Raw genomic sequence first — 27,245 nt, forward strand, 5'->3', positions numbered from 1 at the left:
TGTCAGGGCAAAAATACCTGGATTCTAGTTCTGCCTTCGCTTCTCGTAACTTTCAGAGTAGTGTCACTTAGCTGCTAGGAGTTTTAATTTCCTGTGGAAAATTAGGGGAATGGAGGTTGGCTGGATCATAGTTCCCAAATTCAGGGACAGAAAAGTTATATAAATCAACGTTGTGGCCGAGTTTAAGAGGGATTGTTGGAGGTTATGTCAAACTAGGCTCGATTTTGGCCTGACGTTGATTGAGAGAAATTATAAATCTGGGCTGATTTATGAAAAGTTTCAAATTTAGGATCGCCTACCTGCAGGTTAGAGTTCCAGTTCCAGGATCTGGTCCCGCATTGCCTGTCTGTTCTTGCGGTGGCCACAAGAATGTGTTTCACTGTCCTTCAGCTGCAGGTGCAACTGAGCAAGGCCTCCACCTGCTTGAGGAAATCCACCAGTGCTTTGGCCGTGAGACCAGCTTCTCATGACTGCACCCAGCTAATGACTGAGCTTGGAGGGGACAGTAAGGCAGGCCTACTCCTGGGACGCACTCTAGTGGCCGACATCGCTTCAGGGATTATTATTATTATTATTATTATTTTGAGATGGAGTCTTGCTCTGTTGCCCAGGTGGGAGTGCAGTGGCGTGATCTCAGCTCACTGCAGCCTCTTCCTCTGGGTTCTAGCAATTCTTCTGCCTCAGCCTCCTGAGTAGCTGGGATTACAGGCACAAACCACCACCACGCCCAGCTAATTTTTGTATTTTTAGTAGAGATAGGGTTTTACCATGTTTGCCAGGCTGGTCTCAAACTCCTGACCTCAAGTGATCTGCCCGCCTTGGCCTCCCAAAGTGCTGGGATTACAGACATGGGCCACTGTGCCCAGCCTGGTTCAGTGATTTTTTTTTTTTTTTTTTTTTTTTTGTAGCACAATCTCACTCTTGTTGCCCAGGCTGGAGTGCAGTGGCGTGATCTTGGTTCAGTGCAGCAACCTCTGCCTCCCAGGTTCAGATGATTCTCTTGCTTCAGCCTCCCGTGTAGCTGGGGTTACAGGTGCCTGCCAGCATGGCTGGCTAATTTTTTTGTATTTGTATTAGAGTTGAGATTTCACCATGTTGCCCAGGCCGGTCTCAAACTCCTGAACTCAGATGATCCGCCCACCTCGGCCTCCCAAAGTGTTGGCATTACAGGCGTGAGCCACCGTGCCTGGCCTGGTTCAGGGATTCTTGATGACCCTGAAGAACTTTCTTAAGACTTCATGGCATCTGTCTAAGGATGATTTCATCTAATCTTCCTTCCCTTTCTCTTTGCTTGAAGTCCATAGTACATTGTAGTCTGAGCAGATTTCCCCATGTTTTTCTCATAGGTGCTTCCTGTAATAAAATCCTTGTGTGGTTAATCTTGTCTTGGTGACTGCTTCTTGGGGGACCCAGACTAACAGTTCTCATCCCATCTTCCCCATCACCCCCCAGTCCCCCACCTGCCTCACCCCTTAACCCCACCCTTGGCCTTATGTTCCAGCAACACGCTGTCTTCACAGTTTCCTGCAGGTGTCGTACAGCTGCTCGCACCGCGCCCTTACGCTTTCGCTTCTCGTTTCTCTCTTTTCTCCCATTTCCTCCCCTCTGCTCCCTTCCCTTCCTCTTGCAGTGGCATGATCGTAGCTCACTCTGACCTTGAGCTCCTGGACTGAAGCGATCCCCCACCTCAGCCTCCTGAGTAGCTGGGACTGCAGATGTGTGCCACCATGCCTGGTAAATGCCTAACAGTTTTTGTAGACTGGAGTTTGCTGTGCTGCCCAGGCTCATCTCAAACTCCTGGCCTCAGTGAGCCTCCTGCCTTGGCCCTCCAAGTAGCTGGGACCACAGGCTTGTACCACTGTACCCAGCCCCGCTTCAGCTTTCAGTTTTAAAAATTTAATTTAATTTAAATATTATTTTTGAGATGGAGTCTCGCTCTGTTGCCCAGGCTGGAGTGCGTTGGCACGATCTCGGCTCACTGCAGCGTCTACCTTCTGGGTTCAAGCAGTTCTCCTGCCTCAGCCTCCCGAGTAGCTGGGACTACAGGCGTGTGCCACCATGCCCGGCTAATTTTTGTATTTTTAGTAGAAATGGGGTTTTGCCATGTTGGCCAGGCTGGTCTTGAACTCCTGACCTCAGGTGATCCTCCCGCCTCGGCTCCCAAGGTGCTGGGATTACAGTCGTGAGCCCTGCACCCAGCCTGGCTTCAGCTTTGTTGAGAAAGACTTTCTTACTTCTTTGTCTGTCTGGGGGCCAAGATTTTATCAGACTGAATACTTAAGTGTTGTATTCTTTTATAACTTTCATAATGTTTTGTGCATAAACCGTTTAACTTACCGTGTAATAATATACTGTTCGGTGTGTTTGTTTTCTACCCATTTGTGTGTGAACCCAGGGACTTTAATTCCATTGTTCATTAGTGCATTTATTTGTTAATTCCACATTTGTGTACTTTTTGAGACAGAGCCTTGCTTTGTTACACAGGCTGGAGTGCAGCAGTGTGATCTTGGCTCACTGCAACCTTCACCTACTAGGTTCAAGCGATTCTCCTGTCGTACTGGCCCAAGCATAGAAAGTCAACACCAAGACAAGAGTATGCCAAATTGCAGGGTCTTTATTGCCGGTGGCCACGGAGGACTCGCATCTCTCCAACCCGTGGCCCCGAAAGGAGGGTGTCAAGACCTTTTATACCCGTAAAACTACCTCGGGAGTGAGAGTGAGGGGCAGGGGTGGGGCTGAGGGGCTTCAGACATTCTGAGGGCTAGTGTATTCTTTTTTTTTTTTTTGAGATGGAGTTTCGCTCTTGTTACCCAGGCTGGAGTGCAATGGCGCGATCTCGGCTCACCGCAACCTCCGCCTCCTGGGTTCAGGCAATTCTCCTGCCTCAGCCTCCTGAGTAGCTGGGATTACAGGCACGCACCACCGTGCCCAGCTAATTTTTTGTATCTTTAGTAGAGACGGGGTTTCACCATGTTGACCAGGATGGTCTCGATCTCTTGACCTCGTGATCCACCCGCCTCGGCCTCCCAAAGTGCTGGGATTACAGGCGTGAGCCACCGCGCCCGGCCAGGGCTAGTGGATTCTGTAAATCACCTCCTGGGTGGAGATGAGGGTGAGGGGCGCTGGACATTCCAGTGGATTCCTGAGTGAAGATGAGGGTGAGGGGCTCCGGACATTCCAGTGGATTCCTGGGCAAAGATGAGGGAGAGGGGCTCCGGACTCTCTGAGGGCCAGGGGACTTTTTGACATTCTCATTGTTACTTAAGTGGTTCACAAAAGTCAAGATTAGCATTTGCTTACACATTGTCTGGGTAGGGTGGAAATTACAGTCCTTAATTACTTATTCACATTTGGGTTACAGAAAGCAGTTTCAACAGAAAGCCGAGGTATGGTTGAGGTATGAGGTTTTATGGGGCTTTTACCATGTCACACTCCTGCCTCAGCCTCCCGTGTAGCTGGGATTACAGGAACCCTCTACCACGCCCAGCTAATTTTTGTGTTTTTAGTAGAGATGGGGTTTCACTATGTTGATCAGGCTGGTCTTGAACTACTGGCCTCAGGTGATCTGCCTGCCTCAGCCTCTCAAAGTGCTGGGATTACAGGTGTGAGCCACAGCATCTGGCCCACATTTATTTCTTAATTTGACTAGTTTAGGCATGTTCTAGGTATTGGAAGTAAGGACGGGCAAACAAATACTCATATTCGACAAATATTAACGAAACATCTGTTTAGCATTGGGCAGACCACAAGGGCATTCAATGGGCGTCATTTGTCTCTGTTTCCTCAACATCTCGTGCAGGCAAATATACCTTCCATGGATGTGTGTGCAGCGTGAGAGCACAGCGGAAAGCCTCCACAGGAGAACTTTGCAGTCACCCGTCAGGGCACACGAAGCTGCTGATCTGGCTGTCGTGGCTCTGGATGTAGGGTTTGCTGGAAGGCCTACCTCAGCGGAATTTTGTTTCCAGATCATTGGAGATTACTTACTTCCTAGAGAAAAGATTCTCCCTGGGAGGTGGGAGTTTGTTAGATGGAATGGACAGAGTGTGCACCAGGGAGGGACAAGGACCCTGGCCTTGGCGGGTGCTCTGCAGCGCCCAGCTGTGTGAGGAAGTGGAGCTTATGTACCCCTGTAAAGCTTCCTTTTCCCTTGTCAGTGAATGAGGGGACTTTCAGGCTCTAAGGTAGGAAATTTCTATGTAATGTTAAACTTTGTATAAAGTGTATGTGGCACACATGAGTGCTTTTCACGCAGTGTTTCTGATTCTCCTGGATGCACGGTAGGATTGCACCCTCCCCCTGGTCAGAGCCAGTGCGTGTGAGCAGAAGTGACGTGAGTGACTTTGAGGTGGGAGCCAGTGTTGAGTCAGCTGCGTTCTTTCTCCCTGCCTCCAACTGAGGAAGCGTGGCGGAGCCGGAGCCACTGTTATCCTGGGTCTTCGATATGGACATGTTAAGTGATAGATAAACCTTTGCAATGAAGCCAGTGGGACGTTGGGGTTGTTACTGCTGCTCGACTTAAACTATTCTAATTGAAATTTAAAAGATTTTAATAAATTCACACCCATCTGCAAAATGTAAGCTTAAAATTAGAAAACATTTACAAATGCGAAATGCACGTGACGTTTTATTCGTGCGTGCGTGTGTTCCTCTCCTGCCCCTTTGCATCTCGCCAGGCCTCTCCTAGGTGGGTCCGTGTTGGCAGCAGTACAGATGCCTAACAGAGTTGTTCTTCATGCTCTGCTTTTAGGATCTCCTATGTATACAGCGCCAGAAGTTGTGAGGGGTACCGACTTCTCCATCTCCAGCGACCTCTGGTCTTTGGGTTGTCTGCTTTATGAAATGTTTTCAGGTAATTGTTTCCGGCACAAGTAGAAAATCAGAGCTTGACTAAAACAAAACCAGGTTAAGGCTATAGTTTGTGGGTGTTTTACCTGTAAGATGTCAAAACACCTGATTTTTTTTTTTTTTTTTTTGAGAGAGAGTCTTGCTCTGTCACCCAGGCTGGAGTGCACTGGTACAGTCTCGGCTCACTGCAGCCTCTGCCTCCTGGGTTCAAGCGATTCTCCTGCCTCAGCTTCCTGAGTAGCTGAGGTACCAGGCGCCTGCCACCATACCTGGCTATTTTTTGTATTTTTAGTAGAGACAGGGTTTCACTATGTTGGCCAGGCTGGTCTTGAATGCCTGGCCTCAAGTGATCCATCTGCTTCGGCCTCCCAAGATTCTGAAATTATAGGTGTGAGCCACTGTGCCCAGCTAAAAAACTGACTTTATTAAATTTTTATTTATACTGATTTTGGCTGAGCTGTTTGGTATCTAGGCGTAGGCAGATTCCTAGGAACTTTTTGAAAAATAGGTAATTTTTCATGGTAATAATCTGGAATGCTGAAATGTGCCTAACTCAAAAAGTGCAATTGTTAGACATTTTTGTGAAGATGGCTTGCACCTGTGTGTTATTCGGATGTGATGAGTGGCCCATGCCAACGATAGTTCCCAGTAGTGGTCCGTATGTGTGTTTGTGTATTTGTTAGGATGATGATGCATTTGAGCTAAGATAAATAGAAAATATATAGACAGTGCCTGGTACATACGAGGCATTAAATAATTAGCTATTGCTGTATATTTTTTCCATAAGTTGTATAATCTTGAAATATCTGTAGTTGAAATTAGAATTGTTTGTGATAGCAAACTTCTTTAATTTTGCAAGTTTTCATGTGATTTCAGGAAAACCTCCATTCTTCTCAGAAAGTATTTCAGAATTAACTGAAAAGATCTTATATGAAGAGCCTTTGCCACCTATTCCGAAAGGTAAGATTTCTTGTGATAAATGGAATTAATTGACATTTTACACTGAATAAAGTGTGCCTTTATCCACAGTTTGCTTTTATGGATTCGTAACTCCCCGGAGTTATCTTTTATAAATGATTCCAAGTTGATATTTTTAGAAATGTTAGTGTTTCCTTTGCCATTTTTTTAAAGATACTGAAACAGAGAACGAAGTGCTGGTACATTTCCCGTTTTTAAAAACAAATTATTTTGTGCATCTATATAAAAAATGTATAGCTCAAAGAAGTCAGCATCTGAAACCCTATGTGATAGAGCTTTTTGTACGGAGCACGCGCTTTGTAGTCAGTTCCCGTGTGGTTATCTGTCTCCTGTTGGAATAGGAACAAATCCGCCATTTCCTTATCTTGATGAGTCAGAATGCTACCCTTATAAGTTTTAAAAATCTTTAAAATCATATACAGTTGTGGTATTTTTAAAGTGTTGGAACTTTAATCATATAAATTGTGGTTAATATAACAGTCTATCATCAGGAATAATTTTAAGGAAAGAAAAAAGGCACAAATGTGGTAAAACGTTTTGCTGTACATCGTTAAAGTTTATCTTAAGACCCATAAATGAAAACAGGATTCTACAAAAATCTTTGCTGTATATATGTGTATTGTACGTGTGTGTAGATATATATACACATAAATATATATATATATATGTATATATATTTTTTTGAGACACAGCATTCTTTTGCATCACTCAGGCTGGAGTGCAGTGGTTCAGTCAGCCTCCTGAGTAGCTGGGTCTATAGGTGCGCACCACCGGGAATGGCTAATTTTTGAATTGTTTTGTGGAGACGGGGACTTGCTATGTTGCCTAGGCTTGTCTCGAACTCCTGGCCGTGAGTGACCCGCCTACCTTGGCCTTCCAAAGTGCTGAGATTTCAAATAGAAACCACAGTGTGTAGCTGTTACTACGACTTTTAACCATAGACTGATGACCTGGATATGGCATATAACTAATTTAAAAAGACAAAATATTATGAGATTAGTGGTATTGGACAGTGTCGTAATGTAATGCTTTTTATTTCTGTTAAAAATCTTAAAAGAGGGATTGCAGATATTCTAATCATAGTACATTATAATGCAGTACTGAGATTATAATCTAAGTTGTTCAAGTTAGGAATACTTTAAAGAATAAAGTATAATTAATAGTTGAGCTGGGGCCAGGCATGGTGGCTCACGCCTGTGATCCTAGCACTTTAGGAGGCCGAGGTGGGTAGATCACCTGAGGTCAGGAGTTAGTGACCAGCCTGACTAACATGGTGAAACCCCATCTCTACTAAATACAAACAAATTAGCCAGGCATAGTGGTGCATGCCTGTAATCCAAGCTACTTGAGAGGCTGAGACAGGAGAATCGCTTGTACCTGGGAGGTGGAGGTTGCAGTGAGCCAAGATCACGCCATTGCACTCCAGCCTGGGCAACAAGAGTGAAACTCTATATAAAAAAAATGTTGAGCTGGGCGCAGTGGCTTACTTATAATTCTAGCACTTCAGGAGACCAAGGCAGGTAGATCACTTGAGCCCAGGAGTTTGAGACTAACCTAGGCAGCATAGTGAGACCCCCATCTCTACAAAAAAATCAACAAAAATTAGCCAGGTGTGGTGGTGCATGCCTGTAGTCCCAGCTACTCCGGAGGCTGGGGTGAGAGGATCACTTGAGCCCAGGAGGTAGAGGCTGGAATGAACCATGATCGTGCCCCTACACTCCAGCCTGGGTGACAGAGCAAGATCCTGTTTCAAAAAAAAAAAAAACCCAGAATAGTTGAAGACAAGTGTTTGAGTTTGTTAAGCTGGTGATCCCTATTGGCATTGTTCAGTAAAGAGAAGGCTTAGAGGTTTGTTAAGACTTAGTTTTTGAGATTTGCGTTTCTTTTTCAAGACGGAGTTTCACTCTTATTGCCTAGACTGGAGTGCAATAGCTCAGTCTTGGCTCACCACAACTTCCGCCTCCCAGGTTCAAGCAGTTCTCCTGCCTCAGCCTCCTGAGTAGCTGCGACTACAGGCATGTGTGACCATGCCTGGCTAATTTTTTTTTTAGTAGAGACAGGGTTTCTCCATGTTGGTCAGGCTGGTCTCAAACTTCCGACCTCAGGTGATCCACCCACCTCAGCCTCCCAAAGTGCTGGGATTATGGTGTGAGCCACCATGCCAGCTGAGATTTACATTTCTTTTTTGTGATCTAGGAAAAAATGTTTTTATTTTTATTTATTTATTTATTTTATTTTTATTTTTTGAGATGGAGTTTCGCTCGTTACCCAGGCTGGAGTGCAATGGCGCGATCTCGGCTCACCGCAACCTCCGCCTCCTGGGTTCAGGCAATTCTTCTGCCTCAGCCTCCCGAGTAGCTGGGATTACAGGCACGTGCCACCATGCCCAACTAATTTTTTGTATTTTTAGTAGAGACGGGGTTTCACCATGTTGACCAGGCTGGTCTCGATCTCTTGACCTTGTGATCTACCCGCCTCGGCCTCCCAAAGTGCTGGGATTACAGGCGTGAGCCACTGCGCCTGGACTGAAAAAATGTTTTTAATCTTTGTGTTCTGTACCCCCCCATCCTCCTCATTAAATAGAGGATATAATTGTTGCTAATGGAGTCAGTGTTCTCTTATGAATAATTTATGTGTTTATAATACTGTTACTTTAAATGTTAATGTAGAATATAAAAATAAAATTGGTATGTATTTACTACTTATTTTTTCTTGGAAATTAATTTGTTTATAGATTCTTCTCTTCCTAAAGCTTCTTCAGATTTTATCAATTTGCTCGATGGGTTACTTCAAAGAGATCCTCAAAAAAGGTAGGGCAGTATTTCAGTTTTTAAAAATGTTTCTTTAGGGTTCTGCAAATGGAGTAAGGGACAGTATTTTAATGGGAATCAATAGTGGAATCTCTTCCCCCTTTTATGTACTTCTAAAATGGTGCTGTTCTAAATATACAAATAGCTATTCAAATTATTATTTTTTAAAGAAGTCTGACTTTGGATTAAAAGGTTTTCTCTCATTGGCAGGTGTTTTTAATCAAGAGGAATTTTTGAAGTCAGTTTCTCCTTTCACGTATTAAATAGCTGAAAAATTTTCTTAAAACTCCCCAGTCCAAGAAGTGCCATTTCTTTTATCGTGTATTTCAGGCTAAAACTGTTTATCGACCTAGGGGTGATATTGTCGAGTTAAGGTACTGTTAACTGAGTGATATTTAATGCGACCTGTTTTTATGACAGTCCCGTCATAATGGGGATATTAAGTGACAGGATGATAGGCACATGGTGCATTTTCTGTGTTGCGGCGACGGCCACGTTGGAAACCGTTGTCGAGACACAGGATGGGGAGCCTGGGAGGTGACCCCGAGTGGGAAAGAGGTCCAGGCAGCTAGTTTCTGATTCTGGTTCTGTCATTGGATAACTTGGAGCGGGGATGGGAGGAGGGTTCAGTTTATAAAACAGGGAATAAATTTAGTGTAGCATGTATAAGAATCCATTGTTTTATTAAATATATATTTAAAACTGCAGAAGGAAATGATGACTTTTGTATAAGCTGTAGGACAAACATCTTTTACTTACATTAGATTAGTGTTATTTTGGTGGATAATTTTTCAGACATCTTTTGATAAGATGTAACTATACCTAATTTATTTCAGATGGTGTATCCACATATTCCTACATTTATAACCCTGGGCTGTATAATGTTTTGCTTACATGGGACTACTCCGTAACCTACGTTTTTCTCTCATGGTACATTATGCATATTTTTCCATTTCCATTTCTGAGTCTTGCTCTGTCACCCGGGCTGGAGTGGGTGGTGCAGTCTTGGTACACTGCAATCTCTCCTTCCCGAGTTCAAGTGATTCTCGTGCCTCAGCCTCCCAAGTAGCTGGGATTCCAGGCACATGCCACCACACTCAGCTAATTTTTGTGTTTTTAGTAGAGATGGGGTTTCACGATGTTGGCCAGGCTGGTCTTGAACTGGCCTCAGGCAATTCTGCCTGCTTTGGCCTCCCAAAGTGCGGGGACACCAGATGCTAGCCACTGTGCCTGGCTGCTTGGTCATTTTAAATGGCTGTAGAATGTATACACAATTATCTACAAAAAAGTAGACATTTAGAATGCCTTCTGATTTGAAATACTATATACATTGTTAACAGTAAATATCCTTTTGTGAATGTTTTTCATTTTTGGGGGTTTACTTGGGTAGTGATCTCTTTCATGTGGATTTCTCCAAGTGGAATGGCTGGCTAAAGGCCAAGAGCTCTTAGAAAGTTGGATACATGTCCTGCATTCTGGGAACAGGTGCTGACGTACGCTTCCAGCAACGGTGTGTTAAAAAGCTCCTCCCCTCCCGCTGTCACCTGCAGTGTGCCTTGTTGATCTACATTTTTTGCTGTTTGGGGGATGAAAATAGATTTTTACTTCTTTGGCTATTTTTATTTCTTCTTTAGTGACTCATAAGAGCTTTTTGTGTAAAGGAATATTATACGTGGTTGCAAATTCTTTCTATTGTGTTTTACTTTTGATTAAAGTAATTTTTCTTTAATACAGAAATTTTGAATGATTAATCAACTATAAATTCTTTTTTGTTTTAAAATTTCAGTCAGGCTTAATTTTCCCAATCTGGTGAGTATGCCTAGAGGTATACCCTATTAGTAGTGAAACTTAATCTTTCGAAAGTGAGCCTGAGTTTTAAATACAGCCTAAAGTCACTTTAATGCAAGTGAACTAACTAGGTAATATTATTTTGACTCCTAAACAAGATGTGAATATGAAAAAATATATATCATTTTTCCCCCCTGAGATGGGGAGTCTCACTCTGTCACTCAGGCTAGAGTGCAGTGGGGTTATCTTGGCTCACTGCAACCTCTGCCTTCCAGGCTTAAGAGATTCTCTACCTCAGCCTCCTAAGTAGCTGGGATTATAGGTGTGGGCCACCACACCCAACTAATTTTTGTAATTTTTGTAGAGATGTGGTTTTGCCACATTGTTCAGGCTGGTCTTGAACTCCTGGACTCAAGCAATCTGCCCACCTTGGCCTCCCAAAGTGCTGGGATTACAGGTGTGAGCCTCTGCGCCTGGCCTCGTATTCTTATTTATTCCTGAATGAAGTTCTAACAGAATAGTTGCAAAACTTCAGTGTGTCAGTCAGGGTAAGTAAAATACAGGATGGCAGGATCATAGATATCTGATATATTTACTTCAGAGTTTCAGTTTATTTATAGACTCCCTTTTTTCTAGAATGGGTGGAGAACCCAGACTTTATGGCATTTGAACCCTGAAACTTCTAATACTTAGTTAACAGACTGTTTCATTCTGTACCATTTAAGTCTTCTGAATTATTTCTTTTGATCTTGCTGTCTAAAAGAGGTTAATTGCATACAAAAATGAAAGAATAAAATATAAAATGATTTCAAAGGTACACGTGTACCTTTAGGAGATACAGATTGTACAATCCGATATGCGCAATTGGGACGTGTCTTGGGAATTCTTGATGGCAAATCATGTTAAAGTAGAGTTTTACCATTTATGTTTTATAAAGATTAACTTGGACAGGGCTACTGCAGCATTCATTTTGGAAGAAAGCTTTCGCTGGGGCAGATCCGGAAGCGAGCATCGACGACCTTGGTCTCAGGTAGATACACTTACCTTTGTGTATGGGACACTCAAGCCCATTACTGTTCTACGATCCAGCATCAGTGACCTGAATTTGTCTGTTTTCTTAGGAGAAAACCCAGCATTTGTTTAATTAAGGGTTGCTTAAGGAGTTTAATCATGATATTTTTGTGCTCTTGATTTTGCTTATTTTCTGATTGTTCTTCAGTCATTGATATAACATGATAGTCATTAGTTCTGTTGCCAAATAAATCTGGTTTCCCACCTCCCAAGTAAATGGTAGGATCTTTTTTCTCTCCTTTAAGTGAGGTGTGGTCATGTGACTTGTGTTGGGAAATGAAATGTTGACAAAAGTAATGTGTGTTATTCCCATATTTAAAATTGAAGAGCAGTGGTAATTTCCCACATTCTTCCTCATGATGAGGTAATTGGGAAGAAAAATGTCAAAATGTAGTTCTTGTCAGCCTGGATTTTTTTTTTTTTTTTTTCTTTTTGGAGACAGTGTTTCACTTTGCTACCCAGGCAGGAGTGCAGTGGTGCAATCATGGCTCAATGCAGCCTTGACCTCCCTGGGCTCAGGTGATCCTCCCACCTCAGCATCCTGAGTAGCTGAGACTATAGATATGGGCTACCACACCCAGCTAATCTTTGTATTTTTAGTAGAGACAGGGTTTCACCCTGTTGCCCAGGCTGGTCTCAAACTCCTGGCCTCAAGTGATTTGCCTGCCTTGGCCTCCCAAAGGGCTAGGATTATAGGTGTGAGCCACCATACGGTCTGTCAGCCTGGATCTTTTTATTTATTTTCTTCTTTTCAAATTTAAAAAAATGTGTTAAAAACAAAAAAATAGAGACAAGGTCACACTGTGTTGCCCAGGCTGGTCTTGAACTCCTGAGCTCAAGTGGTCTATCTGCCTCGCCCTTCCAAAGTGCTAGGATTACAGGTGTGCGCCACCACACCCGGCTTTAGCCTAGATCTTGAAGGCCTGCAGTGATGTAGCTGTCCTGCCAGTCTTTGACGGCTATGTGCGTGAGTGAGGCATGAAGCTAAGAGGTTCTGTAGCTTTGCTAAATGTCAGGTGTCAGGTGTAATTTCACTATCTTCTCCAACCTCTTCTTATTTTTTATTTATTTATTTTTTGAGACGGAATTTCGCTCTTGTTACCCAGGCTGGAGTGCAATGGCGTGATCTCGGCTCATCGCAACCTCCACCTCCTGGGTTCAGGCAATTCTCCTGCCTCAGCCTCCCAAGTAGCTGGGATTACAGGCACTCACCACCATGCCCAGCTAATTTTTTGTATTTTTAGTAGAGACGGGGTTTCACCATGTTGACCAGGATGGTCTCGATCTCTTGACCTCGTGATCCACTCGCCTTGGCCTCCCAAAGTGCTGGGATTACAGGTGTGAGCCACCGCACCCGGCCTCCAACCTCTTCTTCTAACACAAAACTATAGAGAACTCCAAAGTCACTTTGATTGTATTGGTTTTCTCCAGTAATGGCAGAAACGCGACGGAGTGTTCTGGGCCAGAAAATTCCAAGGAGCTTGTGCAGAACCCTCAGAGTGGACAAGCAAAAGGCCACAAGAGTGGTCAACCACTAGGCCACTCTTTCAGACTAGGTAAGCTCTTATTTGAGCACATTCCTGATGCTTAGAATGCTGTTTGAGGGAGTTCCTCATTTCAGTGTTATTTCCCTTTAAGTCTTGCCTATATTATGCCTTGCCTGTGATATTTTTGTTCTTTTCTGGATAACATACTACTTTCCTGCAACAGAAAATCCAACCGAATTTCGGCCTAAGAGTACTCTGGAGGGTCAGTTGAAAGAATCCATGTTTCTTCTCAGGTAGGTAAAATGAAAAAAGGGGGAGCAGTGCTGGACAAAAGTTACGTTTTCTTAAAGCGTTTGCTCTCTTGGTGCAAACCATGTTACCTGGAGATAAAGAACAGGGATTTTAGTGCCAGATTCCAGTTTCACTCTGTTTTCAAAGTTACAGTTAGGTACTGGCCACTGAAATGTAGGTTTTGCTATATACAGGATATTTGAAAAATTTTAATCAAACCAACTTAGATTTTACCAAACCAACTCATTATTACATTTGTAAGGGCTACTGTCTCTTCACTTTGTTATTTCATTTGTAAGGGTCACTGTCTCTTCATTTTGTTGTTTAACTTAAAATAGAATTGAACCTAAAATTTCAGAAGTCCAGCTTGTTTGTTTCGTTTTGCTTTTGAGACAAGATCTCCTTCTGTTGCCCAGGCTGGAGTGCAGTGGCGTGATCTTGGCTCACTGCAACCTTCACCTCGCCTGTTCAAGTGATTCTCTTGCCTGAGCTTCCCAAGTAGCTGTGACTACAGGCAGGCACCACCACATCTGGCTAATTTTTTTTTTTTTGAGATAGAATGTCGCTTTGTCGCCCAGGCTGGAGTGCATTGGCATGACCTCGGGTCACTGCAGTCTCCACCTCCTGAGTTTAAGTGATCCTCTTGCCTCAGCCTCCCGAGTAGCTGGGATTACAGGCACCTGCTACCACTCCCAGCTAATTTTTGTATTTTTAGTAGAAGTGGGGTTTTGCCACATTGGGCAGGCTCGTCTTGAACTTCTGACCTCAGGTGATCTGCTTGCCTCGGCCTCCCAGAGTTCTGGGATCACAGGCATGAGCCACCGTGCCTAGCCTAATTTTTCTATTTTTAGTAGAGGCTGGGTTTCACCATGTTGGCCAGGCTAATCTCAAATTCCTGACCTCAAGTGATCTGACTGCCTTGGTCTCCCAAAGTGCTGGGATTACAGGCATGAGCCACTGTGCTTGCCCCTGAAGGAAATAATTAAAAAAGGTTAGTGTTCCGAGGGGAAGGATTTCTTAAAATGTGAAAAGCTCAGGCCAGTGCATTGGCTCACGCCTATAATCCCAGCACTTTGGGAGGGCGAGGCAGGTGGATCACAATGTCAGGATGGTGAAACACATCTTTAATAAAAATACAAAAATTAGCCAGACGTGGTGACAGGTACCTGTAATCCCAGCTACTCAGGAGGCTGAGGCAGGAGAATGGCTTGAACTGGGGAGGCAGTGGTTGCAGTGAGCCAAGATCATGCCACCGCACTCTAGTCTGGGTGACAGAGCAAGACTCCGTCTCGAAAAAACAAAACAAAACAAAAAAAGTGAAAAGCTTGAAACCATAGATCCAGGAAAAATGCAGTGGCCTGTACAGTATGGCAGGCATTTATATGTGTAGGAGGGGTTCTCACACATAGATGCAGATTGTAACTTACTTGCTACTTATTTTAAATAGGTGCCAGGGTAATTTCCGGCCCGTACAATATGGCAGGCACTTATATGTGTAGAGGGGTTCTCACAAATACATGTGGACTGTAACTTACTTGCTACTTATTTTAAATAGCTGCCAGGGTAATTTCCTCTTCGAAAATTTTCTAACATACAGCTATAGATATTTTCCATTCCTTGTAGAATGTCTGATTGATTTTATTTATGTTAGTCCTGTCAGTACCAAAAGACATTTATAAAAATTAATGTTTGAAGGTTTCTAGTTAAAAAAGAGAATACTGTATATGGCATGGAAAGTATAAATAAAAGAAATAATACACTAGCCAGGAAATTAATAGCAGTTATAAAAACTTTATAAACAAATGAGATCTAGACTTTTTAGTGAGATCATATGGAATCATCATACTCTACCAGTTTTCATGAGACATGTTTTATTCCAGAAAACAGTGAACAGAGAATGAACTCTCTGAAATCTGAATAACGTTAACTGGTGTGGATTTTTCAGTTCTCGTCCTACTCCAAGAACTAGCAGTGTAGTGGAAGTAGGTCCTGGTGAGGGCGTGACTCACAGTGCACCACGGAAGACTTCTCCTTTGACCAAGGTGAGCAGAAGATGTAGAAGCTCAAAAGAATAATTGTAAGTTGATCAATGAATTACGTTTATGATTCCAAAATTCACAGTAAGGTCATCTTTCCCGATGGCTACGGGTTTTTTTGTAAGTGCTGTGAGAGAGAGCCCATTTAGATGCTCCATGGTGGACCTTTTTGGTAAGACCTTCCTTGAGATACAGTTGACATACTGTACAATTCACCCATTTAAGGTGCACAGTTAGGGCTGGGTGTGAATTATCATTCTAGCACTTTGGGAGGCTGAGGGAGGAGGATCACTTGAGGCCAGGCGTTCGAGACCAGCCCGGTCAACTTAGCAAGACCCTGTCCTCACTCAAAAGTAAAAAAAAACTAGCTGGGTTGATTCTGCCTTTTGGCTGTAATGAAAATGCTGCTGTGAACGTTTGTGTACGTGTTTTTACATGGATTTGGTGGTACACACCTGTAGCCCTCGCCACATGGGAGGCAGAAGTGGGAGGGTTGCTTGAGCACAGGAGTTTCAGGCTGCAGTGAACTGTGACAGCCCGGGTGACAGAGTGAGACCCCACCTCTTAAAAAAAAGGTACAATTCAGGGACCTGTAGCATATTCAGAGGTGTGCAGCTGTCACCACAGTTAACTGTCTCATCATCCAACATCAGCAGGCACTGCCGCCGGCCGCCCCACGTTTCTGCTGTTCTTTTCCATGCTCGTTCTACACAACCCGGCCATGGACTGCTGCTGGTCCGCGGCCTCTTAGGAACCAGGCCACGCGGCGGGAAGTGAGCGGTGGGCGAGTGAGTGAAGCGTCTGTATTCACAGCCGCTCTCCAGCACCTGCATTGCCGTCTGAGCTCTGACCCCCGTCAGATGAGTGGTGGCGTTAAACATTCTCAGAGGAGCATGCACCCTGTTGTGAGCTGCCCAAGTGGGGGATGTAGGCTGTGTGCTCCTCATGAGAATCTAGTACCTGATGATCTGTCAGTGTTTCTGTCGCCCCCAGATGGGACTGTTTAGTTGTAGGAAAACAAGCTCAGGGCTCCCACTGATTCTGTGTTACAGTGAGTTGTATAATTATTTCATTATATATTACAGTGTATAATAAGAGAAATAAAGTGCACTGTGCCAGGCACGGTGGCTCACACCTGAGATCCCAGCACTTTGGGAGGCTGAGGTGGGCAAATTATGAGGTCAGGAGATCAAGACCATCCTGGCCAACATGGTGAAAACATGTGTTACTAAAAATACAAAAATTAGCTGTGGGTGGTGGTGCGTGCCTGTAGTCCCAGCTGCTCAGGAGGCTGAGGCAGGAGAATTGCTTATACCCAGGAGGAGGAGGTTGCCGTAAACCGAGATCGTGCCACTGTACTCCAGCCTGGCTGACAGAGTGAGACTCTGTCTCAAAAAAAAAAGTGCACAATGAATGTAATGTGCTTGAATCATCCCCAAATCGTTTCCCTCAACCTGGTTTGTGGAAAAACTGTCTTCTGCAAAACTGGTTCCTGATGCCAGAAAGTTTGGGGACTGCTGGCACCAGTGGTCTCATGTCGTATTTGCCCTTCTGTGCCTGGCTTAGTTCACTTGGCCTAATGTAGTTAATGTTCATCCATGTTGTAGCATGTGCCAGAATTTCATTTGTTTTTAAGGCTGAATAATATTCCCTTGTATGTATTGAATAGGCTTTGTTATCTTCCCGTCTGTTGATGAAGACCTGGGTTGCTTCACCTGTTGGCTATTGTCTTTCTTACGATAGCCATGCTGTTTCATGTCTAGCAGGTGTGACATTCCACTGATTGATTGAGACAGGGTCTCACTGTGTCGCCCAGTCTTGAGTCTGGAGTGCACTGGCATAATCTTCGCTCATTGCAACCTCCCCACCCAGGCTCAAGCTATTCTTCTGCCTCAGCCTCCTGAGTAGCTGGGATTACAGGCACACACCACTATCATCTAGCTAATTTTTGTATTTTTAGTAGAGACGTAGTTTCACCATGTTGGCCAGGCTGGTCTTGAACTTCTGACCTCAAATGATCCACCCACCTCCTCGGCCTCCCAACATGCTGGGATTATGGGCATGAGTCACCGTGTCCTGCTAGTAGATGTGAAATTCTGTGTCTTAGTAGTTTTGATTTGCATTTACCTGATGGCTAATGATATTGAGTACCTTTTTTTTTTTTTTTGAGATGGAGTCTTGCTGTATCTCGCAAGCTGGGGTACAATGGTGTGATCTCGGTTCACTGCAACCTCCACCTCCCGTGTTCAAGTGATTCTCCTGCCTCAGCCTCCCCAGTTGTTGGGATTACAGGCACCCACCACCACGCCCAGCTGATTTTTGTATTTTTGGTAGAGATGGGATTTCACCATGTTGGTCAGGCTGGTGTCGAACTCCTGACCTCAGGTGATACGCCTGCCTTGGCCTCCCGAAATGCTGGGATTACAGGCGTGAGCCACCACACTCGGCTGATGTTGAGTATCTTTTTATGTGTTTTATTGACCATTTGTCTATTTTCTTTGGATAAATATTTATTCAAAAGTTCAACCTATTTTAATTGTTTTTAATTTAATGATTATGATCTCATTACAATTATTGATCATTTAGTCTATTCCTGAACATTTTATTTTAATATTTTTGCTATTGAGTGAGATATTTGTTATAACTTGGCATTTGTGCATATATTCAGTTTACCTATAGGAAGTTAATTTTTGCATACAGTTTTTTAATTGGTCCACCTTACTAATCTTACATTCTTTCTTTCCTTTTCTTTTTTTCTGAGACAGAGTCTCGCTCTGTTACCCAGGCTGGAGTGCAACGGTGTGGTCTTGGATCACTGCAGCCTCTGCCTCCCAGGTTCAAGTGATTTTCCTGCCTCAGCCTCCTGAGTAGCTGGGATTACAGGTGCATGCCATTATGCCTGGCTACTTTTTGTATTTTTAGTATATGGGGTTTCTCCGTGTTGGCCAGGCTGGTCTCAAACTCCTGGCCTCAGGTGATCTGCCTGCCTCGTCCTCCCAAAGTGCTGGGATTACAGGCGTGAGCCTGGCGCCCGGCTTCTTTGTGTGTTTTCCTATGTCTTTCGTCTGAGTTGCAAGGGGCATCTTGGGTTTCCAGGAACTTCCTTGGCGAACTCCTCTGTTCCTTTATCCATGATCCTTCCTTGCTCAGTTTTGAATAATTTATTTTTCTTATTCCTTACTTCACAGATTTGCTTTTCTGTTTTAGTTTGCTAGTCATTGTTTCTTTTACGTTCTTAAGCATAAATCCTTTTTTTTTCCTTGTTGGCAAATACTGAGGCATAGTACTAGGAGTACAAATTATATTTAAATAGAGCACAAAGAACCATCTCTAAGGAATAACTGATGGTGAATGTCTGGTGATTCATTTTATTATGTATCAGCTCTAAGTAGGCTTAATAAATAGTTGATGTTTAACACTCAGGTAACAGGTCTGTATTTAAGTCTGAAATTTTGTATGTGTGTGTTACAGCTTCAGCTTCACATTGAATATTCTGTAAAGCGGAAATAAATTGATTAGCATTCTGTGAATGAAAACTAAAGCCGTGGGTAAGGCGCAGTGGCTCACGCCTGTAATCCCAGCACTTTGGGAGGCCGAGGCAGGCAGATCACCTGAGGCCAGGAGTTTGAGACCAGCCTGGCCAACATGGTGAAACCTCATCTTTAGTAAAAATATAAAAATTAGCTGGGCATGGTGGCGTGCACCTGTAATTCTACTACTTGGGAGGTCAAGGCAGGAGAATCACTTGAACCTGGGAGACAGAGGTTGCAGTGAGTTGAGTGTGCGCCACTGCACTGCAGCCTGTGTGATGGAGTGAGAGTTGGTCTCAAAAAAAAAAAAAAACAAAAAAAACCAGCCGTGCTGGTAATTAATGGAAAAACCAATTTGTGTTATCACAGCTTAGAACATTGGACTGTAAAGATCTTTTTTCTTCTCCAGCCTTACTGGCAACATGAGCAATTCAGTTACTTTCGCAGAGTCTTATTTTTTATCTGTAAAATGGGAACGATGGTACCTATAGTTTAGGGATTTTGTGAAAAGCAAATGAGACTGCAGGTGTCTTGAATAGCAGTTGAAGCGCTTCGATCTAGGCGACCTCTGGCCATGGTGTATTCCTCAGCTTCTTACTAGTTCAGTCTTCTGAAGCTCTACATTAGTCGCAGAAATGAAGTCTAATTTTCGTTCCAATTTCAGGTTACAAGTGGACACCTGAGTCAGCAGGACCTGGAATCCCAGATGAGAGAGCTTATCTACACGGACTCAGATCTTGTTGTCACCCCCATTATCGACAATCCAAAGGTGTGGAAAGACACGCTAACCACTGAGGTGTAGACCTCACTGAGATCCGAAATGCGCGTGAGGTTTTCGTTCAGAGCGTTGTTTACTGTGTGACCTTTCCTGTTCCTCTCATCTGCTTCTGTTTCATTTGCTGTGCTGCCTGTCTGCATCTCCTGTCGGCAGCCCTTTCCTCTGCCTTACCTCCACGTCACTGGAGTTGGAAGTTTTCTCTCCTGCGTTTTGATGAGTCAGCTCCGCCTCTCACTGCGGCTTCCTTCCACGTGCCACGGAGGCGCTGCCACCCTCCTGGCCTCAGACCTTAGCTCTCATCCCTTTGTTTCTCCGCATGCACTACTGCGAACCACTCTAAATATTTTAGTCTCTGATGTATTTTGAAGGCAGAGGCAGTCAGAGGGCAGTGCTCAGCAGGCTTGGCTGGGCAGGCGGATCACACGGAAGCCCTCGCCTCTCACTGGTTGAGACTGCAGGGGAGACGGTGGGGAGACACGGGGGGGCTGGAGGGGTCATGGTTCACAGTGTAATTCCAAACCAGTGCCAATAATACTTTATGGCTGGGGGATAGATAATGAGGATCTACTCTAAAACACAAATTCATTTCTAGGTCCCTCTGTTTCGTCTTGACCTCTAGCTCCACACCATGCTCACGTTCCACTACTGATGATTCTCTATGTTAAGTTTTCTGCTTTTTCTTTTTAAAATGTCTTTTTCTGTATTAATTCATGACTTTTTTCTTACATCTCATTGGGAACATTATTGTGCTTTAGACCACAGGGATTCTTGGATTCATGTTTATTTTCTAGATAGCATTTCATATAGATTTTTTAGCTATTTTTCATAATGGAGCTAATTCTTTTTGTGAGTTAACATGTCTGGCGGAGCAACTTTATTACGCTAAGTTTGATGTGCATTGGGGCATTTTCAGAGTGGTCTTTCTAGGACAGTGTGTGGTATCTTTCCCAGGGGTGTCTAATATTGGCTTCCCTGGGCCACATTGGAAGAGGAATTGTCTTGGGCCACACATAAAGTACACTAATGATAGCTGATGAACTAAAAAAGCAAAAAAATTGCAGAAAAATCTTAAAATGTTTTAAGGAAGTTTACAAATTTGTGTTGGGGCACATTCAAAGCCGTCTTGGGCTGCCTGTTGGACAGGCTTGCTTTAGACAATATTCTGTGTCTTGTTTTCCTCTTGTAACCATATTTGATAGTTTCTGGGAAGCCTTAGTGAGTGGAAATTTTTGTGTTGAACTTTTTGTTTTAAACTGCTTTTAGTCTTAGGAGAAGTTGAGGGTTCCTGTGGACCTTTTGCCCAGCTGCTTTTAGCTGACATCACACAGGTCTGTCGTCTAGTTAGCAAGGCCTGGGAATTGACACTGCTGTAGTTAGTCGGGCGGGATAACCCTTACCTGTTCCTCCTTCTGGAGGGCAGTGGAATATGGTAATCGGGGTTGTAGGATACTTGACTAACGTCTCTGTGTAATGAGGGCTTGCAATATCCTGATTGATCCTTCTTCCTGAAAAAGAAAGGGAAAAATAGAAGAAAACCTGAGCGTAGTGCTGTTAACTACGCCACCAAACTTACTGGAACTTTCCCAGTTGCCTCTAATGTCCTTTCTTTTTGTTCCGGATGCCACATCACAGTTAGGTGTTCTGCACCCTTAGTCTCGCATAGTCTGCCCTAGTCTTTCATGGCCTTGTCGGTATTTCTTGACTTTGTCCTTCATGACCTTGACACTTTTTTTTTTTTTTTGAGACGCCGTCTCACTGTGTTGTTGCCCAGGCTGGATTGCAGTGGTGCGATCTCAGCTCCCTGCAACCTCTGCCGCCTGGGTTCAAGCGATTCTCCTGCCTCAGCCTCCCAAGTAACTGGGATTACAGGTGCCTGTCACCGCGCCTGGCTAATTTTTGTAGTTTCAGTAGAGATGGGGTTTCACCATCTTGGCCAGGCTGGTCTTGAACTCCTGACCTCATGATCCACCTGCCTCAGCCTCCTAAAGTGCTGGGATTACAGGCTTGAGCCATTGTGCCCAACTGTTGTATTTTTTCTGTAATACATGTTATAAAATATGTGACTCGAGTCCTTGACACTTTGAAGAGTAACTGGTTGAGTGTTTTGTAGAATGTCCCTTAATTTAGTTTTGTCTAAGCGTTTCTCATAATTAGAATGATACTGTGAATTTGGATTATGAGATTAGAATGAGAATATGCATTTTAGTAAGAATACTACAATAAATACGATAATGCTGGTTACTTACTTTATTAGTAAAGGTTTTAAAAATATCACATATAGAAGTTTTGCAGAAGTTAGGTATAGAAATGATGGTTGCTTTTTTAAGTCAAAGTCTCAAGATGAAGTATCTGGCTGTCCTAAGCTCATGAATCATCTACATGGTTTCTTCACATTTCTCAAATAAATTGTGCACTTTCCAATTCATGCCATTATGGCTTCCTGGAACGGTGTCTTCTCTGATATAACAATAAAGTTCTAACCGTCCTTCGAGATGACAGCCCACCTTCTTTCTTTTCTGTAAACCTGGTCCTAACTGTATCAACTAAGGTGCTTGCTGTATTCTCTACACTACTATTTACAAAACAATTCTTCTGTCCAGTGTTGTGTCTGTAACGTCCTGCTTGTTTTGAATTGGGAAATGTTTTGTTGTTTAATGGATGTTTGTCTCATCTTCCCAACTAGAATGTCAGCTTTCTGAAAACGGGATTGTGTCTTCTTACCTTGGTATTCCCATGAGCATTTGGCATAGAGCCTTACCTTGGCAGGTGCCCAATAGGTATTTCTTGAATGACTGAATTTTTAACCTAGAGGTAAATCAGCTAAAATGGAAGCCGAGCTAGGGATGAATTTTTTTCTATGAAACTTTATTTTATGACAGATATCAATTGAAATAATTAAAAAAATTATTACCTGTATTTGTATATTTTAATCTGAAAGGCACTGTTGAGTTCTTATTTTTTTTTTTAGTATCACATTTTACGCATGCTTTTTTGTCCTCATTGATTTATAATCTGACATAAGGGACCTAAAAGGAGACAGATATCCATCTTAAAAATCGTCTGAAAAGTTGTTTTTTTCTTTTTAACCGCAGATAATGAAACAACCACCAGTTAAATTTGATCCAAAAATATTGCATCTACCAGCACATTCAGGTAGGATTATAAAAGACTTATTGAACATGCAGACTCTGTGTATGGATACAAATATGATATTTGCAAATGGAATATTTGTGAAAAACTAAATTTATTTTTTCTCGGCAGTGGGTTATATTCTTGGGACAGTGTTAGGTGAATCGTAAACAATCTGTAATTCATTTGTGCCAGCTGTTGACATTTCTCAGCTGAGTCTGGGCTGCCCTGTCCTCTCGTGGATGGGGAGGTTCCTGTAGATCTGGGCAAGTTTTCCTGTAGAGCGGGTGGGGGTCTTCTCCTGCCCTTCCCTTCATAGAGCTGGTTGAATTTCTGCCATTTATGGGCTGCTGTAGGTGCACAGGGTTGGGGACAGCAATGAAGGATTGGGATTCGTTGGAAGGACCGGGACATTTGAGAGCAGGACGAGGTGGCTTGTGACTGTGGAGATGGTGTGGGAGTGGAGATGCTTACAGGGTGATTAGTACGTTTCTGTTGTGCTAATGACAATCTTATTTAGGGTGAATGGCAGAAATTTTTACATCTCTTAAACTGGTTTTTTTTTTTTTAACAAATTATATTTTAAGCTGTTAAACTCGATTTGGGGAAAATTATTCATCGTGGCTAGAGTAGAATCTATTACTTGAAGTAAATTTAAAATATATTTAGCTTTAAATAAACCAGCTAAGGGGTTATATTGATCAATTTAATTACTGATAAAAAAACAAAAAAGAAACTGTGTAGAAGGACATTTTTGAAAGACCAAAGTGAAGCAAAATATATATATACATTTTTTTTTTTTTTGAGACGGAGTTTTGCTCCTGTTACCCAGGCTGGAGTGCAGTGGCGTGATCTCGGCTCACCGCAACCTCCGCCTCCTGGGTTCAGGCAATTCTCCTGCCTCAGCCTCCTGAGTAGCTGGGATTACAGGCACGTGCCACCATGCCCAGCTAATTTTTTGTATTTTTAGTAGAGACGGGGTTTCACCATGTTGACCAGGAAAGTCTCAATTTCTTGACCTTGTGATCCACCCCTCTCGGCCTCCCAAAGTGCTGGGATTACAGGCGTGAGCCACCGCGCCCGGCCAGCAAAATATTTTTAAAAGTGCTTTCAGTACCAAGTAGGACTATTTATGCAAACCTAGAGAATTATTACCTGGAATACGATTTCCTTTTTCTTCTTTGAGTTATTTAGGAAATTATATTTACAGTTTATTTTGTCTAAAGATAGAGATCAGCCGAAAATATGTTAATTTTCGGGGATATCACATTTCTTAGATTTTGCCTTTTTTTGTATAGGGATTTGGAGGTTGGAATTTCAGGTGATTTTAGCTATCATGTTATCCTGTTTTTTTTTTTTTTTTACAGTAATTTTATTGGATTTTTTTTTTTTTTTTGAGACAGAGTCTCTCTCTGTGTCACCCAGGCTAGAGTGCAGTGGTGTGATCTCTGCCTTCTAGGTTCAAGCGATTCTCCTGCCTCAGTCTCCCAAGTAGCTGGGATTACAGGCATGCACCACCACACCTGGCAATCTTTTTTTGTACTTTTAGTAGAGACGGGGTTTCACTATGTTGGCCAGGCTGGTCTTGAATTCCTAACCTTGTGATCTGCCCGCCTTGGCTTCCCAAAGTGCCAGCTTACAGATGTGAGCCACCGTGACCGGCCTATTGGAAATTTTTAAGAACTGTAAGATTTGTGCTTTTCCCAGTGTTTCCGAGTTGATTTATGTATACAAAGGCCCTTTTGTCTTTTACTTCAGTTGTATTGAACTTTGCATTTTGTTATAGTCTAGGTTGTGGGACAGTTGTGCTTCAGACATCCGCTTTATTTGAAGCATGGTTTTCCCTTGACGTGGTTAAAAAGTTTCCATGGATAGGTAAAGAGATGAGGAATATAGAAGGACAAATAAAAGTCGTGTCATCTTTGGAGTTATTTTGGTTTTGACAGTGCAGTGTTTTCTTTGTCCTCATCTTAGCTGTCGTCACTCTGTGTTTATTGCTCTTGTGATGTTTCTAGCAGTTCTTTTTCTCATACATGCTTTTATCATTTTCTTTCCTTGGCAGTGGATAAGTTACTATTTCTGAAAGACCAAGATTGGAATGACTTTTTGCAACAAGTGTGCTCGCAGATTGACTGCGCCGAGAAGAGCACGGGGGCCTCCCGAGCCAAGCTGAATCTCCTTTGCTATCTGTGCGTGGTGGCTGGTCACCAGGAGGTGGCCACCAGGCTCCTCCACTCCCCGCTGGTAGGCCTCTGTGACATGCCTTATGCATTTACATTTTTTTGTTTTTGTTTTTTTTGAGATGGAATCTGGCTCTGTTGTCAGGCTGGAGTGCAGTGGTGTGTGATCTTGGCTCACTGCAACCTCTGCCTCCCAGGGTCAAGCGATTCTCCTGCCTCAGTCTCCCGATTAGCTGGAACTACAGGCACCCGTCACCAGGCCTGGCTAATTTTTGAATTTTTAGTAGAGATGGAGTTTCACCATGTTGGCCAGGATAGTCTGACCTTGTGATCCTGACCTTGTGATCCACCTACCTCGGCATCCCAAACTGCTGGGATTACAGGCATGAGCCACCGAGCCCGGCTTAAGCTTGTGTTTTTATAGAGGCTCAGAGAAGTGCTAAAATATCAGTTTGATTTAACTACCATGAAAAATCTGATTTATCATGGTTTTAGGTTTATGAAAATTATCTTCTGCTTAATTCTTAGGCCTTAAAGTAGATGAGAGTAGATGGTGATTTTGAACTTTTTTTTTTTTGGTTGCTCACATTTCCATTTTATGTTAACTTGTAAGATTAAAAAAATATATGAAATCAGGCCGGACACTGTGGCTCATGCCTGTAATCCCAGCACTTTGGGAGGCCAAGGCAGGTGGATCACCTGAGGTCAGGAGTTCGAAACCAGCCTGGCCTACATGGTGAAACATGGTCTCCACTAAAAACACAAAATTAACTGAGCAAGTGGTGCATTCCTGTAATCCCAACTGCTCGGGAGGCTGAGGCAGAAGAATCACTTGAACCTGGGAGGCAGAGGTTGCAGTGAGCTGAGATTGTGCCATTGCACTCCAGGCTGGGCAAAAAGAGTGAAACTTGGTCTCAAAAAAAAAAAAAAAGGTGTGATATCATAAGACAGACCTTTTATCTTCTCATCAGTGACTGGAATGAACTGCCCATGTGGAATGGGTAGGGGTGACCATTCCTTTACTGGGTCATCGCGTAAACTGCAAGGTTTTTGATGTGATGTTGAAGGGAGACATCCATCCTGTAAGACACCTTTTTCCTCTTCCCCTGGGAGTTTACTTTCTGGACTGTGTTGGTCCGTTGGTAAGCTCATGGGAATTTGTCACAGTGTTTTGTTTCTTTTGGCCTATGTTTGAGTATCGATTGGCAGAGTTTTTGAAGTCGTCCTCAGACAGGAATTGCTGTGGTTCAGAGGTGTTTTCTACAGTGGCCCTCATTGAATTTGCTTGAAAAACTTTATTCATTTGCTTTCAGGATAGTATTAATATTAGTTCTTTTGATAGTTGGTGTGTGTCTGTCAGGTAAGGGCAGTCACTTAGAGAATATAAAGTGGTAGGAGAAAGTAAAAGTACTATTCTTGGTTTTCATTTTAGTTGTGTTCATATACTAGTGCCTTCGTAATGTAGTAAATATCATTTTTGGTGTACATTGTAAATTTCCTTTTCATAAAGGTCTGAGCTGTTAACTTTGCTGTCACTTTCTGTGTTTTGTGGATTAAATATTTTAATTTTTTCTTTTTTTACATTTTAATTTTTTATTCTAGTTCCAGTTGCTAATCCAGCATTTGCGGATGGCTCCAAACTGGGATGTGTAAGTAACATTTATATTTAAAAAATTATTTTTCATGACTTTATTAGGTAGTTACAGCATACATATTTATCAAAGGCAGAGTCCTAAATAATTATCATAGATTATTCTGACATAATGATGACTCTATCCATAGGCAGTTTTTATGGGCATTCCAATTATGAATTTTAGAATATTTAAAAATAGCCCTTCTCCTAATATTATAAATACAATTCTGGAATTATCTAAGCTACTCATGGAAACTTTATTAACTGTTACTGTTTTTTTATTTTCTTAGAGATGGGGTCTCTCACTATGTTGCCCAGGCTGGTTTTGAACTCGTGGGCTCAAGTGCTTCTTGAGATGGGCTTCTCCCATCTCTGCCTCCCAAAGTGTTAGGATTACAGTTGTGAGCCACTGCAGCTTGCTGACTGTTACTGTTTTGAGTTTTGGTTATAAAATACTCAAACCCTGGTCCCTGTGTATTAATTTAGTTATACTTCCTCATAGTTTCCCTTGGACACCCTTATCTTTACCTCATGTAACACATAGCTTCCCTGTGATGTTATTTGTAATCTAATAGGATTATGATTTATAAACTCCTGATGGAAGGAAGTGTCCTTGCTTTTTATAGAAGCAGTATGCCAGGTGGAAAACACAGCAGATCAAGGGTTAGAAGGCTCTGGGTTCCGGT

At 42.9% G+C, this 27,245-nt stretch overlaps 1 protein-coding gene and 1 non-coding gene across 2 annotated transcripts in view; both read left to right on the forward strand.

Annotated features, from left to right (window-relative positions):
• ULK4 (unc-51 like kinase 4) overlaps positions 1–27,245 on the forward strand; it is a 660,641-nt gene that overhangs the window by 23,583 nt on the left and 609,813 nt on the right. Inside the window, exons 6-16 of the mRNA XM_064360107.1 lie at positions 4,751–4,852; positions 5,725–5,808; positions 8,561–8,636; positions 11,362–11,454; positions 12,927–13,051; positions 13,206–13,275; positions 15,219–15,315; positions 19,504–19,608; positions 22,710–22,770; positions 24,809–24,990; positions 26,529–26,575. Coding sequence (XP_064216177.1) covers positions 4,751–4,852; positions 5,725–5,808; positions 8,561–8,636; positions 11,362–11,454; positions 12,927–13,051; positions 13,206–13,275; positions 15,219–15,315; positions 19,504–19,608; positions 22,710–22,770; positions 24,809–24,990; positions 26,529–26,575 — 1,042 coding nt within the window. The remainder of the gene's footprint in view (positions 1–4,750; positions 4,853–5,724; positions 5,809–8,560; positions 8,637–11,361; positions 11,455–12,926; positions 13,052–13,205; positions 13,276–15,218; positions 15,316–19,503; positions 19,609–22,709; positions 22,771–24,808; positions 24,991–26,528; positions 26,576–27,245) is intronic.
• On the forward strand, positions 20,992–21,127 carry LOC135268189 (U8 small nucleolar RNA). The gene has a single exon (XR_010336470.1). It is a non-coding gene; the product is annotated as a U8 small nucleolar RNA (small nucleolar RNA).

This window comes from Aotus nancymaae, unplaced genomic scaffold (genome assembly GCF_030222135.1).
Source record: "Aotus nancymaae isolate 86718 unplaced genomic scaffold, 86718_ANA_hifiasm-v0.15.2.pri h1tg000038l, whole genome shotgun sequence".
Lineage (NCBI taxonomy): Eukaryota > Metazoa > Chordata > Mammalia > Primates > Aotidae > Aotus > Aotus nancymaae.